The sequence below is a fragment of the Mytilus edulis genome, chromosome 14 (assembly GCF_963676685.1).
Source record: "Mytilus edulis chromosome 14, xbMytEdul2.2, whole genome shotgun sequence".
Taxonomy (NCBI): domain Eukaryota; kingdom Metazoa; phylum Mollusca; class Bivalvia; order Mytilida; family Mytilidae; genus Mytilus; species Mytilus edulis.
In genome coordinates this window covers 1211144-1226372 of record NC_092357.1, presented here as the reverse complement: position 1 = coordinate 1226372, position 15229 = coordinate 1211144, and the positions used below count along the sequence as shown (strand labels likewise).

General features: G+C 32.5%; 1 protein-coding gene across 3 annotated transcripts in view; it reads left to right on the top strand.

Moving 5' to 3' along the window:
• LOC139503802 (uncharacterized) overlaps positions 1–15174 on the top strand; it is a 42610-nt gene extending 27436 nt beyond the window's left edge. Inside the window, exons 1-5 of one of the 3 annotated variants that reach the window (XM_071293730.1) lie at positions 6331–6437; positions 7973–9814; positions 10909–11093; positions 13123–13501; positions 14918–15174. In XM_071293730.1, the coding sequence (XP_071149831.1) occupies positions 6365–6437; positions 7973–9814; positions 10909–11093; positions 13123–13501; positions 14918–15123 (2685 nt within the window). In that variant the 5' untranslated portion in view covers positions 6331–6364 and the 3' untranslated portion in view covers positions 15124–15174. Of the gene's footprint in view, positions 1–6330; positions 6527–7972; positions 9815–10908; positions 11094–13122; positions 13502–14917 lie in introns of those variants that run through there. The other 2 variants (XM_071293731.1, XM_071293732.1) reach the window with 2 other exon arrangements.
• Positions 15175–15229: the final 55 nt, after the last annotated feature.

Here is a 15229-nt window from a genome sequence, read left to right as displayed (position 1 = left end):
TCACCAGGCTGCTTATTTACTACTTCTAAAGGTTGAACTGTTAAATATTTAATAGGATGACTGTGCTTCTTAAGATGTTGATAAATGATACTTTTGAATTTATTGGGTCTTTTAAAACGATACAGGTGTTCTTGCGTGCGTTTAGATAAATATCGCCCAGTTTCACCTACGTACTGAATACCGCATCCCGGTTTGTTTCATGTGAGTAAATAAATAATACTGTTAGTTTTTCAAGTAATATCAGTTTCAAAATTTAGAGAAAATGTGCGACCATTAAATGTGGACCTTACTGTATTGTTGGTGGAAAGACGGGGACACGTAAGTCATTTTTTGGCATGACACTTATCGATAGAAGGGTAACCACGATTTTTATTGTTAAAAACGTTAGCTATTGTAGTATTTTTAGATAAGCGATTCTGAAGATTGAGACGTGTAGATACCCTTTGAACGAGTTTAGTATTTAATATTTTTCCATTTCTAAGCTTCATATTTGTTTTTTGGTATGTAGATTTATTACAAAGGAGCAAAGACTGGCGTCCAGAATATGAACCATCACACAGTAGATTAAATTGTGTAAAAATGATAAAACTGTTCGGCTCAAGACGTCAAATGCTTATTGTCATAAGTTACCCGACAAATTTAACAAAAGATAGGGTATATCAAGGTAGCGACTGACGTCTGACTAAATAGATGAATGGGGCTGAATATTAAAATACTACTTTTTGATAGATATTCCTAAAGTAATGAACATAGAGAAGTTCTCGCTCGGACACACACTCCATAATCTAGTATAATATAAGAGCATAAACCTTAAGCACGGGGAGGCACTCTACTGTCTCCACACGGCACTAAAGACAATATTTACATTCATTTATATGTTTGCTGTTGGTAAGAACTGGAATTGTCCGTTATGGAGGTTTTAAATGTCGTTACGGAGGATAGAAATTTTCGAAATGAAACTATTTTGACTCCAAAACTTCATAGTTGAGTATAATACATACATTATGGTGTGAAGTAAGATGACATTATCTGTATAGAGCTAATAAAATTAAGTTGAACAGTATTCGGTTTAGGTAAAACATATTTTTGAGTGAAAGTTCATGAATCGTTACGGAGATTTTGACAAGAACAAGTCCATTTGACTAAAAGAAACATATAACTTGATAGAAAACAGTTTTTTAGTTTGTAATGTCAATAACTTGTTTAGAAAAGCTAGCATTAAAGAGTTAAGTGTTACTATGTATCAGCATTCAGATACTGGTTTGATATCAACCTCCGTAACAAAGATGGGGGTGTGGACTAATACAAGCATAAAAAATACATACAAGTGATTCAAAACATAAATAATAGGGTTTTTCCTGGAAAGCTGTATTATGAAACTAAAATATTATACAGCATAACATTTCATTAGTTTAAATTTATTACTAAATAAGTTGTGAAAACTACTTATTTGAATTATTTTTTAAACACTATATTAATTCAGACCTTAAAATTGGTATTTGCTTTCAATATATACAGAATAATACGTATAAATCAGTTTGCTATGGTGGTAAATGTAATCCATTTCACATGAGCCTGGATTTAAATCTTGTGTTTTTCTCTAATGCAATTTTTAAGATGACTTTATACAACACTAACCTCCGATACGTTCATACTTACCTTGTCTTACAAAAAATGCTAAAACTAGAAAACAACTAAAATGGTGTGAGTAAAAATTTAAAAAATGACAGACTAGATATAGACACAGAAGAAAACAACACTCTCTCTCTGCTCAGTTGAAATTTATTTTTTAACAGTGTCTACATTCGAACTGTACCCATTTTTTGGGAATGACTGAACATCACAACATAGGTGATATAAGTCTATTTCGTGTCGTTCAGTTTTAAGCCCTAATATGACTGCAAAAGTTGTACATTCATCAAAGCTATATGCGTACATTTAGATATCTTATATGATTTTATGGAATTTTGCTATTCGAATTATCATATTATAGGTTGTCTGACATGAAGATATCTTTGCAATATATATCCTCTTGCCTTTGTTAGTCTTAATTTTATTTTTTGGTTTCTTTATATATTCGGAGTTTAGTATGACGTCCATTTTCTCTGAACTAGTACATATTTTTGTTTAGGGCAAACTGAAGCACACCCCCAGGTGCGGGATTTTCTCGCTGCATTGAAGACCCATTGGTGGTTTTCGGCTGTTTTCTACTCTTTGGTCGGGTTGCTGTCTATTTGACACATTCCCCGTTTCCATTCTCAATTTTATACAAGATGTTTAATAACCGAGTATTGTTTTTATCAAACTACATGTTGTCATGTTTGAACTAGCGTAAAAAGGGAAAAGCCTGATCAATAATAACATTTTATGAATGGATTTTATACATAACATATGTCGTTTTAAAAGTACTTTATTACTTTGTAACAGTGATATGGTTTTATTTCACTAACACAAAATGAAACAGATGATTTAAAACATTACCGAACATTGAACTAATAACGCAGTGCAGTTAATTTACAAATATTACAGAGAATTTACAGCAAAATAAACATCAGTGGACCACCCACGGACCACTCTTTAATAGTGTTATCTCCAACAGTCTTCTTAAAAATCGTGTTGACCCTTCCGCAGTACCTGTGACCACGCCCAATTGTGATGGGGTTAGTGTTGATCCTTCTGGAGTACCCGCGACCACGCCCAATTGTGATGGGGTTAGTGTTGATCCTTCCGCAGTACCTGCGACCACGCCCATTTGTGATGGGGTTAGTGTTGATCATTTTTTTTTAATCATATTTATATTATTAATAACGACTAATATAGTATTAGTTTGTACGTTTCATTGTGATATACATGTATTCATACGTGTTTTTGTGCTGTATTTCTGTCAAATAGTGTTGTCATTTTAGCGATATTATGAAACATCGCCATATAACAGGGGTTTTGTCTGCCATAAAATTAGACTCAACCCACCTTTGTATGATCTTAAATGTCCTGTACCAAGTCAGGATTATGACAGTTGTAATCAAATAGTTCATTTCTATGTATGTTGGCGTTTGTTTTTGTTACACTCAGTGTTTCTGATGTTCCGCTGTTTTCCTCTTGTAGTTAATGTGTTTTCCGCGGTCTAAATCCTTAATCCGGATTTGTTTTCTCTCAATCGATTTATGACGTTTGAACAGCGGTTTACTACTGTTGCCTTTATTTTTTTTCGTTTTCGTGTTTTTGCCAAGGTTTCGGAACGTTTGTGGCTTGAAACTGTTTTCTACTTATCTAAAGTGCTTTACTTGACCTTGTATTTACAATTGATATGTTTCCCCTTTTAAACACTTGACGTCGGTGAACAGACAATTTAAAAAAAAAAATATTTAAACATATGTCGTGGTTAATTTTTTCCTATAATCCGAAAATCGTTATAATAATCTTTCAAAGTACAATCATGTTAATTGAAAGGAAACAAAAAAAAATCGTTGTATGTGACTTATGTATTCTGGGTAATCTATACTATTAAACGTGAAGACCTCATTTTTGGTGTCGCTTCTCTTCTTTCCAGAATAAATTAATCAACACGCCTCTGTGTCTTATAGGTACAGTGCATAGTCGCATTTGTCATCCATTCATATGATTATTCAGATTGAGTTATTTTAGGAGAAAAACGAGAAAAAAGGCATCCGGATATTGTCCCGTCATTGTACGAAATTTTAAGTCAGATTAGACTTCCGGTTTGCGTTTTTCTGTATACTTTGAACATACATATACTACGAATCTCTGTATACTATATCAATGATCACCATGGATCGATTAGTAATCTTAGAATTGAAAGTAAATACGCTTTATTTATACAGTAATGAATGTTCATAATATACAGATGAGCGCTAAAATTATTCATGTGAACTTTTGATACTTTTTTTGAAATTCTCCAGTCATTAAATCTTTTACAAAATTCATTGATTACATAAAAAAAAGAAGATGTGGTATGATTGCCATGTTAAGACAACTATCCACAAGAGACCAAAATGACACAGATATTAACAACTATAGGTCACCGTACGGCCTTCAACAACGAGCAAAGCCCATACCGCATACTCAGCTTCAAAAGGCCCGAAATTACAATGTAAAACAATGCAAACGAGAAAACTAGCGGCCTTATTTATGTACAAAAAAATGAACGAAAAACAAATATGTAAAACATAAACAAACGACAACCACTGAATTACAGGCTCCTTACTTAAATAAATGTTCATAACTTACTAAATGTATGTTCATATTGAAATTGATAGAAAACCAAAAATTGGGAACTTTGGAAATCAAGGTGGAGGGTAAAAAAACATTTTCCCGTCCCCAATAACCTATAACTTATGATACTTTTGCTGAAATTCTCCAGTCATTCTGTATTTTACAAAATTCTTCCAACAACACTTTACATTCTTTAAACTACGCTCTGAATGCTCGCGATTTCGCGGGTGTGTTCTAGTATCTTTTAAAGCGTACAACAATATAAGGTGAAATTCAACCAATGACCTTCAATAAGGGGTACGACCAATTGCAATACAAGGCATTTGAAACGGTAAATTACATTACAAATGTGTCCTACGAAAAAACACAACACATGAACATGTTGTTGAAAGCAACAAAAGTGACGTTGTAAAAATGCATTATGCAATGCAGTGGTTCACAATATTTGCTGTTACTGAAGTTGAAATGCATAAATTTCATTTTTTTGAAAATTATTTGTAAGAAGTATGTTACCTATAACGACCCCACATACAAATTAGGAACACATTAAATAACATGAATGACAACCAATGTCTAAAATGTGACGGTATCGCTCTTTTGTAAACGAAACGTGTGTCTGGTGTTGAAACAAAACCGGCATCTATTACATTCAAGTTTATTTACAGTTACTGGGACGATGCCAATGCTGATGGGGTTTTAATTTCCCGAGGGTATCATCAGCCCAGTCGTCAGCACTTCTGTGTTGACATGAATTATCATTAATATGGTTATAATTAGAAATAAATTGTTAGCAAAACTTTTTTTGAGTTACTTAGGCTTTTCTACATCAGGTATATATCACCTATGCTGTATTTGGCAAAACATTTAGGAATTGTTGGTTCTACTTTTTAACCTTTGTCTTTTTTCGAGCGTCACTGATCAGTCTTTATTCGAGCGTCACTGATCAGTCTTTATTCGAGTGTCACTGATCAGTCTTCATTCGAGCGTCACTGATCAGTCTTTATTCGAGCGTCACTGATCAGTCTTTATTCGAGCGTCACTGATCAGTCTTTATTCGAGCGTCACTGATCAGTCTTTATTCGAGCGTCACTGATCAGTCTTCATTCGAGCTTCATTTATCAGTCTTTATTCGAGCGTCACTGATCAGACTTTTTCAGACGAAAAGAGTGTCTGGCGCAAATTCAAAAATTTCAATCCTGGTATCTATGATGAGTTTATTTGGATGCAGTTGTCTTTGATTTACAGACAATAATAGATTCACGACAGGAGATATGTATATGCATTTATCATTCTAAAGCTTAAAAGATATAAACGAGAACCATACATTTTTCAAGTTAATATCTCAAAACCATCACCTATTATGGTATAGCTTCTGAATAAAATTGAGAATGAAAATGGGGAATGTGAAAATTGAAATAACAAAAATTCTGAACTCTGAGGAGAAAGTCAATAATCAAATGGCAAAATCAAATGATAAATGACAAATACTAGTAGACAACAACCCGCCCAAAGAGCAGAACACAGCCGAGGGCCACCAATGGGTCTTCAACATAGCGGGAAAAAAACCCCAGGCCCTTTAACAAAAATGTGTATTTGTTTAGTAATAATGGACGTCATGCTAAACTCCGAAATATATAAATGAACTAAAATTAAAAGTCATACAGGGCTGACAATGTCCAGAGGCTCCTGAATTGGGACAGGCGCAAAAATGTGGCAGGGTTAAAGAAGTTTTGTGAGAACGCAACCCTCCCCCTTTACCTCCAGTAAATGTAGAAAAAACAAACACACATGCAGTAATTAACACTATATCATTTATTATAAGATAAAGTACAGTGAACTTTTTCTAATGATATATTCATGTCATTGTACATGTAAACAGATTCGTGTGAATGGATGTTTAAAGAAATGTTGTTATGCATGGCGATTTCGTAGATAAAAAATGAAATAAATTATTCTAAAAATATCAATGAGTATAATCCTATTAAAATACGTTATTTTTTCACTAACACATTTTATTTAAATTTCATTTAAAACGACTGAATTGCTTAATTGAGCATACTATTTCAAAATTCACTTTTATTTTTACCTTTTATTAAACATAGGTGTATATTCTCAACTTTGTAATTAATACATGAATCATTCCGAGACATGCACGTTCAGGCAAACAAGATTTATATTTTTTGTATGTTTAACAGATGTACAAGGTGAATAACATTTTATAGATCAATTACACTGCATTATACAAAATCAATTTGACTAATAAGACGTGGATATAACGAAGAGTAATTAAAAGGTATGGTTGATATTTTATCGCTATCGACTTTTTTTTCCCCAGCTTAGTGTTGAGCTTGACTGTAATGGGAAGTTAGTTTATCCTGACTTTTTTTTACATAAATTGTCATCCTGACTTTTTTTTTTTTGCAAGTGTCATCCTGCCTTTTTTTTTAACTCAAAACTCCTGTCCTGCCTATTTTTTTCAAATTTCATCCTATCCCCCCCCCATAAAAATCAAATGGTAGCTCCCTAACTTATACAATTTAAACATTTTTTGTTACAGTGTTGTTTATTTTCAACTTATGAGATTGAATGTCTCTTAGACAAATTTTCTTAATGACTTATTTTTTTGTAAATAATCTAGAGAAAAAAATCCACAGGAATCAATAAAATCCATTAATTAAATAACCCATTTACCAAGAAAATATAGACAGGTTTTAGCATGGACTCTTTTTGAATTTGTCGCGTTGTTTGCTATATTTGTTTATATCTTTTTCTTTGTTCTAAGATAAACTATTTTTTTTATTGACCATTTTAGGTAATAAAAAAAACAGCATTCAACAGCGACCCAAGGCTCACACCGAAAGGTAAAGGGCCACAACAATGACTAGTGTAAAACAAGTTCAACAGTAAAACCAATGGTCTAATCTATTTAAAAATCGAGAAACACTTCGATACTGACATGTTACTTGGTACAAATACTTAAACATATCTTGGGTAGAATTTGTGGTAAAGAACAAAAATAAGACAACAAAAATACCGAACTTCGAGGAAAATTCTAAATGGAAAATCCCTAAAAAATGGTAAATCAAAAGCTCAATCTCATCAAACGAATGGATAACAACGATCATATTCCTGTTTTGTTTTTGTTTTGTTCACAAGTTAATGTCAAAATAATAAGATTTTATGCGAATGTCATACTAGTGTGAGATATTTAGCTAGCTATGAAACCAGTTTGAATCCACCATTTTCCTCATAAGGAAATGACTTTACCAAGTCAGGAATATGACTGTTGTTTTTCAATCCATCCATTTGATGTGTTTGTGCTTTTGATTTTGCCATTTAAGAGGGACTTTTCTATGTGATTTTTTTTATTGTTTTACTTTTATCGATGACAATAAAACATGTTATATGTCTATATATAGAATTGTCCCCAATGAGGAGCATCTGGCCTTTGTTAGTCTTGTATTATTTTTGATTTTAGTTTCTTGTGTACAATTTGAAGTTTTGTATGGCGTTCATTACCACTGAACTAGTATATATATTTGTTTAGGGGCCAGCTGAAGGACGCCTCCGGGTGCGGGAATTTTTCGCTGCATTGAAGACCTGCATGTTGGTGACCTTCTGCTGTTGTCTGTTCTATGGTCGGGTTGTTGTCCCTTTGACACATTCTCTATTTTATTCTCAATTTTACTATATATAGAATTGTATTAAAGGTTTATAATTCTTTTTTCTGTTTTGACAGGACAATCAATTATGGAAATCAGTGACCAATATGAGTACGTCTTTGATGATATCGAATTTAACCTGTATCAACAATCTAATCTAAAAGAATGTACCGAGGAAAACACCCGACATGTTCCGACAAGTATCGATCGCTTTTCTAAAGCTAAATCACACAAGTCATATTTGCCAAAAAAAGACGAGTCTGTTCATGATATGATTCTTAATTTAGTGTCGACTACATTTTATGACGAAATGGGAATACATGTCCCGGAATCGAAAGGGTTAGTCATCAATGAAACGCCATTGATCGACGAATTGTCAAATAGTGAGTCAGAATCTTTTCTATTATTGACCAATCAAATGTCTTCAACGGATGAACTATCAAACAGTGATTCAAAATCTGATCAATTGGTGCCCAAACATACGACAACAAACAATAAAATTACAAACTCAGACGAAAATGTTGGTGAAATGGACACACATCAATCGTCCCTAATAGATAACTTTTCAGAAAATAATTCAAAATGTAAAGTATTAGTATCTAATCAAAATTCTACAGTAAGTGAACTAAAAAATTGCTTTGAACATTCAGAAGAACAACACACATTTCAATCATTAGTTAACGATACTATACCTGATGTTTCGTCGACTATATCAATTCAACCTCAGACTTTTAGCAATGATATCACAGAAAACAACGTTACAAAAACGAATGAATTAGAATTACACCGAAGTCTATCAGAGGGTTTGAAAAATAATCAACAAAGATCTGAGCAATTTCCCAAGTTTAAGGAGAATTTATCTGATCGAAAAAATCGAGTCAACTTTAACAGATCTGTTTTAGAAGGTATACATGGACTACTTGATTCTGCGTTTAAGGACGAACTGGATGAAGAAAATCGTGACTCTGCGTTAAAGGACGAAATAGTAACAAACACTGAAGTAAATTTTGGAATGCGTAGTAAACAAAATGTTAATCGTGATCAAAACGTAGATTCAATTGCAATATTTAGAGAGTCATTGGGAGATCACCAGAATGAGACATCTAAAATAACTATCGACAAAGTTCAAATTACAGACGGGGCAAATGAGAATAGCGGCCATCGTCAAAACGATATTCAGAAATTGCGGAATATAACAGAAACCGTTATTGACCTGGATTTATACCAAGACGGATGTTTAAATAACATAACTGAAGAGAAGTTACATCAAGATACTAAGCGGAAATCTTCACGTGATGTTACCATAAACGATACAAAGAGAAAACTCGATGATACAAAAAATGCTACGAAGAGAGACGGTATCATTGTTATCGATGAAAATTGTTCCGATGGTCATGTAGAAAAGGGTGGTTTGCACGATAGAGTAAAGGATGCTTCTCAGAAAGATTGTATAAACTGTAGTATCGAACACGTCTGTGTTAGGAATAGCGCCAAGAACTGTTGTTGTCACGATTGTGTCGAGACATGTTGTGTTATCGATAGTTTCGTAGCCGATGATCCCGATAATGATCAAGTTAAAACAAGTGAACATAAAAGAAATTCTATTATTATTAAACTTGATAATGTAAAGGATGGAAAACATTTAGCAGAAAGTGCTGCTAAATCAAAACATGTGCTGAAGTTAGATTACTTGGTTAACGAAAAGAATGGCACTAATGTTAGCAGAGTGAAGTTAAATCAAATTTATAACTCTCAAAGCCTGGTCAATGCAACAAAGCGAAAATATACAGACAATGTATCGGCAACAACATTTGAAAATCGAGTCAATCCTAAAAAAGCAAATAAAGATTCATGCAGTCTAGAAAAGCAAAAAAGAAAAACTATCAATAAAGAAGAGGGCGTTTACTTTGAAAACTGTGGTAAGTTGTCTAAAATCCTATTCTAAAGAAGCATTCGTTTTACTACTTTTATTTTATCCTCTGTCATCCGTCTGTCGTGTAAAATAGAAATAAAAAACAAAATCAATCCGGTGCTATCAAGAACATTTTTCGATCAATAATTGATGTAAAAGTTATGTAAATTAGGAATGATGCATTCTGGATTTACAAAAAAATATCACTTTCTACATTTAGTTTTCGATTCAAACAACTTTTTTTTCGTGTCCTCTACCGATTGTGTCATTTTGACTGAGGGTGAATTCCCATCGTAGCTAATGTGAGTATACATTTTGTCTATTTGTCAAAATCGGGATAAGAACACAATCGCTATACCAGACGACTGGTATCTAACGAGCCAAGGTCGCAACAATGTTGCAAATAATTTGACACACTTCCATATCAGTTAACTAATTGATAATGTTGACTGTTAAATCATGAGGTGTGATGTTAGCTATTCGTTAAACATGTTACTCGATGAGATTAAAGCGACAATATTCAACCGACGTTGAAATTTCGTATATTGATCATAAGGAAGAGACAAACTAGGGTTACACACAAAAACTAATCGCATGAACATTAGCGAAAATGGTGACTTATTATGTCTGTTTGTTTTTTTTCACAAATCATTGTCAATATAATGAAATTGAATTCGACTGTCATACAAGTGAGAGGTTTAGCTAGCACAAAACCAGGTTCAAACCACTATTTAAGGAAAAACCAAATCAGGAATACGATAGTTGTCATACATTCGTTATATGTGTTTGAGCTGTTGATTTTGCCATTTGCTTAGAGTATTTCTGTCAAGAACTTAATATTGTCCGCGAAGTTAGGTAATTTTCTTTCTACTTTGTGCTATGCATGCATCATCTGTCATGGTAATTTATAACTATTTTAGAACAGTTTACAATTCACTAAATAATGGATTATCATTCAAGTGATTGTATTATGATGCTTATTACATGGCATGCCAGTTTATAATAAATTAAAGCAGTTTACAATTCACTCATAATTATTATCACTCATGTGCTTGTATTAGGATACTTATTACATAATTGCTATTTTCGGAATCTTTCCAGATATTTACTTTGTAAAGATTTGGAAATATGACTTATCGATGAAAATACTGACTTGTGGAAAATTTACATGTAAACAAAAGTCAGTGAGCAAAGAGTTAAAGATTATATCACACATTATTTTGGCGGGATTTCAGAAGGCTCACAAGAAATTTGTCGAGCGGTCAGAAACAATTACCAAAATTGAGGTATTTTTTTTATTTATATTGCAATACAAAGATGATTAAACTTTATATAACGTTTATCTTAAAACTGCAAACAACACTTTATAAAGTTCATGCGCCAAAAGCACTTTCATGGATTATTCTTCATTAGAACGCTCAAAACTGCATTTTGAGTACCATGGATTCAGAAAACCGAAAAAAAATGAAGAGCTTCATGTAAAAAACATCGAAAAGTAAAAACACAAAAATACTGAACTCCGAGGAAAAATCAAAAAGGAAAGTCCAAATTTCAAAAGGCAAAATTCAAAGTCCAAACACATCAAACGAATGGATAACAACTGTCACATTCCTGACTTGGTACAGGCATTTACTAATGTCAAATAAAAGCCAAATCCATATAAATCATGTTTGACTGATGGAATAGAAAAGCCTTTTGATTAAAATATAAATTATTCAATAAATGAAGATTTAAAGTCTTCCAGGCAAAATGGATTTGTACAATTCATCATGTTAGCTGAAATAACAATTGCCATTACTCGTCATTGTAAGAAACTAATATTGATAAAAAGTAAAATAAAAATAAAAAAATCTGAGAAAAAATCAAATGAGAAAGTCATTTATCAAATGGCAAAAATCAAAAGCTTAAAAACATTTAACGACTGGATAACAACTGTTAATATCCGACTGGGAACCTCCATTTTATTAAGTAGAAAATAACAGATTAAATGATGGCAAGTTTTGTTTAAATTGTCTCCCTTACAACACATATCAAACAATTGTTCATAAAATGCGATAAGATTAGCTTGATTTGAAATTACACTCGAAAATTTCCTAAAATATAACAACCGACATTTATCAACAGAAATAGTAGTAGCAGCAGCCAATTTCCTGACTTGGTACAGCCTTTTTCAGAAAAGAATGGTTTGTTCTGGTTTTAAAGATAGTAAACTTGTTTGAGATTTGTATATAGTTCCGTTATATTGACACAGTTTGATAAGCAACCAATACAGTCAAATATTGCGACATGAATTAGGACCCAACATTCAGAAATGTGTAAACATACATCACAGACATTCAGAACAATTGAACAAATATTTAAATAAAAATACAAATTATTCTAACAAAGAAGACCACCCGCAGGGTGTAGTAAAAATTTAACTTTAAAGGATATAACGAACTCTGCAGTGTAAATGATGTATTGACTAATATACGAACAGCGTACACATTCATATGATTTAAACCACTTACTGCATTCGTCTCTCAATATAATTGATAACTGGAGAGTACTGTTAGTCCAGTTCATTTTCAATTTTATAAATTGTTCTGTACAAATAAAATTGAGAATGGAAATGGGGAATGTGTCGAAGAGACAACAACCCGACCATAGAACAGACAACAGCAAAAGGTCAGCAACATGTCTTCAATGCAACGAGAAATCCCAGCACCCGGAGGCGTCCTTCAGCTGGCCCTTAAACAAATATATATATACTAGTTCAGTGATAATGAATGTAATACTAAACTCCAAATTGTACACAAGAAACTAAAATTAAAAATAATACAAGACTAACAAAGGCCAAAGGCTCCTGACTTGGGACAGAAGCAATAAAACACATATTAGTTAACACTTCTGTTTTAGCATGAATTATTATCGATATGGCCATAGTAATAACTTAACTAAATTCTAAGATTTGTTTTTGTTTTTTTAAAATAATAACGATTTACTGAAGCAGGAATTAATTATTTAGCCGTATTTGGTAGAACTCTATCAGAATGTTGGGTCGATCTTCACTGCTCTTCAGCGTCTTTCTGTATTTGGCCGTTCCTGCTTTTTCGAATCCAAACGAGCGTCACTGATAATTCTGTTGACAAATCACACGTCTCGCGTACAAACTTATAATCACGATATCTGTAATGAGGTAATGGTTATAATAACAGTATTACAAATATGTTTTAATGATGATATTGGTCGTACTTATAGATGAATTCGACATGTTTTGTTTTATGATCTGTCCTGTTTTTTAAGAAACTAACAATTTTATGTTTATGATTACAGAATCCAGAGCAAATAACCGATGGTAGCTTACGGAACTTATACTCCGAATTCACAACCAATCTTGTTGTCTTCATTGTAGACTTTTCTAATTGCATACGTACTTTTGCATTACTGCCAGATGATTTTAGGAAAATTCAAATCAAACAATGCTTGTTAGAAATGGCCGTTATTTACTATACATATTGGTACTCTGTACGTAAATCCGACATATTCTTTGAAATATACAATCTTGATACATCCATGAAGAATTTTTCTATACATGGAGGAGAAATAGGACATCTAATTTCTAGTATTTTCAGGTCTGCTCTTTCGTTCAAACTGCTGAATTTAACTGACCAAGAAATATGCCTTCTAGCAGCAATGGTCTTGTTATCCCCAGGTATGTTTAAATCATTATCATCTTTTGTTACTATAGAAATATCATAAATGTACAGATCTAAACAAATACTCTTATTCGACATCTAAACTCATAAGTCAGAAACTAACTGACAACGAATGAAAAATACTAAAAAATACAAAAAAATACCAACAATATATAATTACATTAGATGTATGTTTCATTATAATACGTTATTCTGATTGGCTAACTGCTCATCACGTGCTATTCCTGAAACAATTGCATTAGACAATAGAATTTATCATTCATGATGACACGAGGTCCCACAATAAAGTGCACAGGTGAATTAAATGAAAACTTGATAAAAATCGTGTTTTCATGATTCTAGCTACAAAAATGTAATTATAAGTATTGAATGCTGCTTTTTGTAAATTTATTGGGGTGTAAAAGCGTTGACCGCGCTTCATACAAAATGTTCTTCGGTCAACGCTTTTACACCCCAAAAAAATTTACAAAAAGCAGCATTCAATTCTTAAATGAGACACAGCATAAAAACTATAGACTGAGCAACAAAATTCCTCAACAAAACGGGGATAATTTCATAGTGCTCCGGTAGGGTAAGTTCCACATCCGTACAAATGGAAATATATTTTTTTCAAATATTACAATATAAGATAAATGAAATATATAGCAAAAGCTACTAATACATTCACGTAAAAGCATTGCACGAAATCGTTGTCCCAAAATTAAAACAGGTTTTTAAAGTTTTTTAATTAAAAGAAGAGTTGTTGACATCCCTATTTAAATGTTGTAAAGGTATGATATCAGGCTACTGCTTCCATGCATTCAACGTGCAGCAATGTTAGGTTGGTTTAGATTTTTTCCCACCGTGTTAAAGGCATCTCTGTTACTTTGAGATGAAGTACAGCATTACATGCTCGTTTTCTTTGAATTTGGCGTATTTCTTTGCTGTTTGTCTTTCTATGATGTGATGTTCAACTATTGTTTCAGTTAAGGATGTTCGCTACTCTGTTAAAAAATAACAAGCTTTTTAAAAGACTATTATGAATTGATAGTATATAAATAATGAAACTAAAAATGTAGAAAAAAATGGAGGGTCCGTGCGCTCGTTTTAGAGATATAAGCCATTGAAAATTTGGCGGCAAATTATTCTCTCTAGATTTTTCATATATTTATCATTGGCACCTTAGTAAAAGTAACAAGATTTTTATAAAATTTTGAAATATGGCTTTTTAAACTTTATGTAATAAATTATAAAAAGAAAAGTAGGGGTTAGTGGGCAAAATATTTTAATGAAAAAACATGGATAAAACCAGATGATTCCGAAAAACTGGCTAAAAGTCAAAAAATGGAGGAGTAAACATCCTTAAGGATACCCCATATCCTTTGTTCTTCATTATTTAACCTATTACATGTAATTCATTGTTGTTTTGACAGATAGACAAGGAGTACCACAGGACCACGTCAACCATCTCGTCAAACTGGAGGAAATCATTTGTGTTGCATTAAAATGTAACATGGTGTCTCTACATAAAGAATACTCATCTTGTCTGTTTGAAAGAACAATCAGAAAACTCATTGATCTCAGGCTGTTTAGTGATAATCACCTTAAAGACTTTTTACAATCGCCGATTACTGATTGACAAAGTGTTGAATCAATTTTATGTATTGTTATTAAAAACTGTCATAATTCATTTTATTATTGTCAGGTATAAAACCAATGATAACAAATAATGTTTACCATTGGTA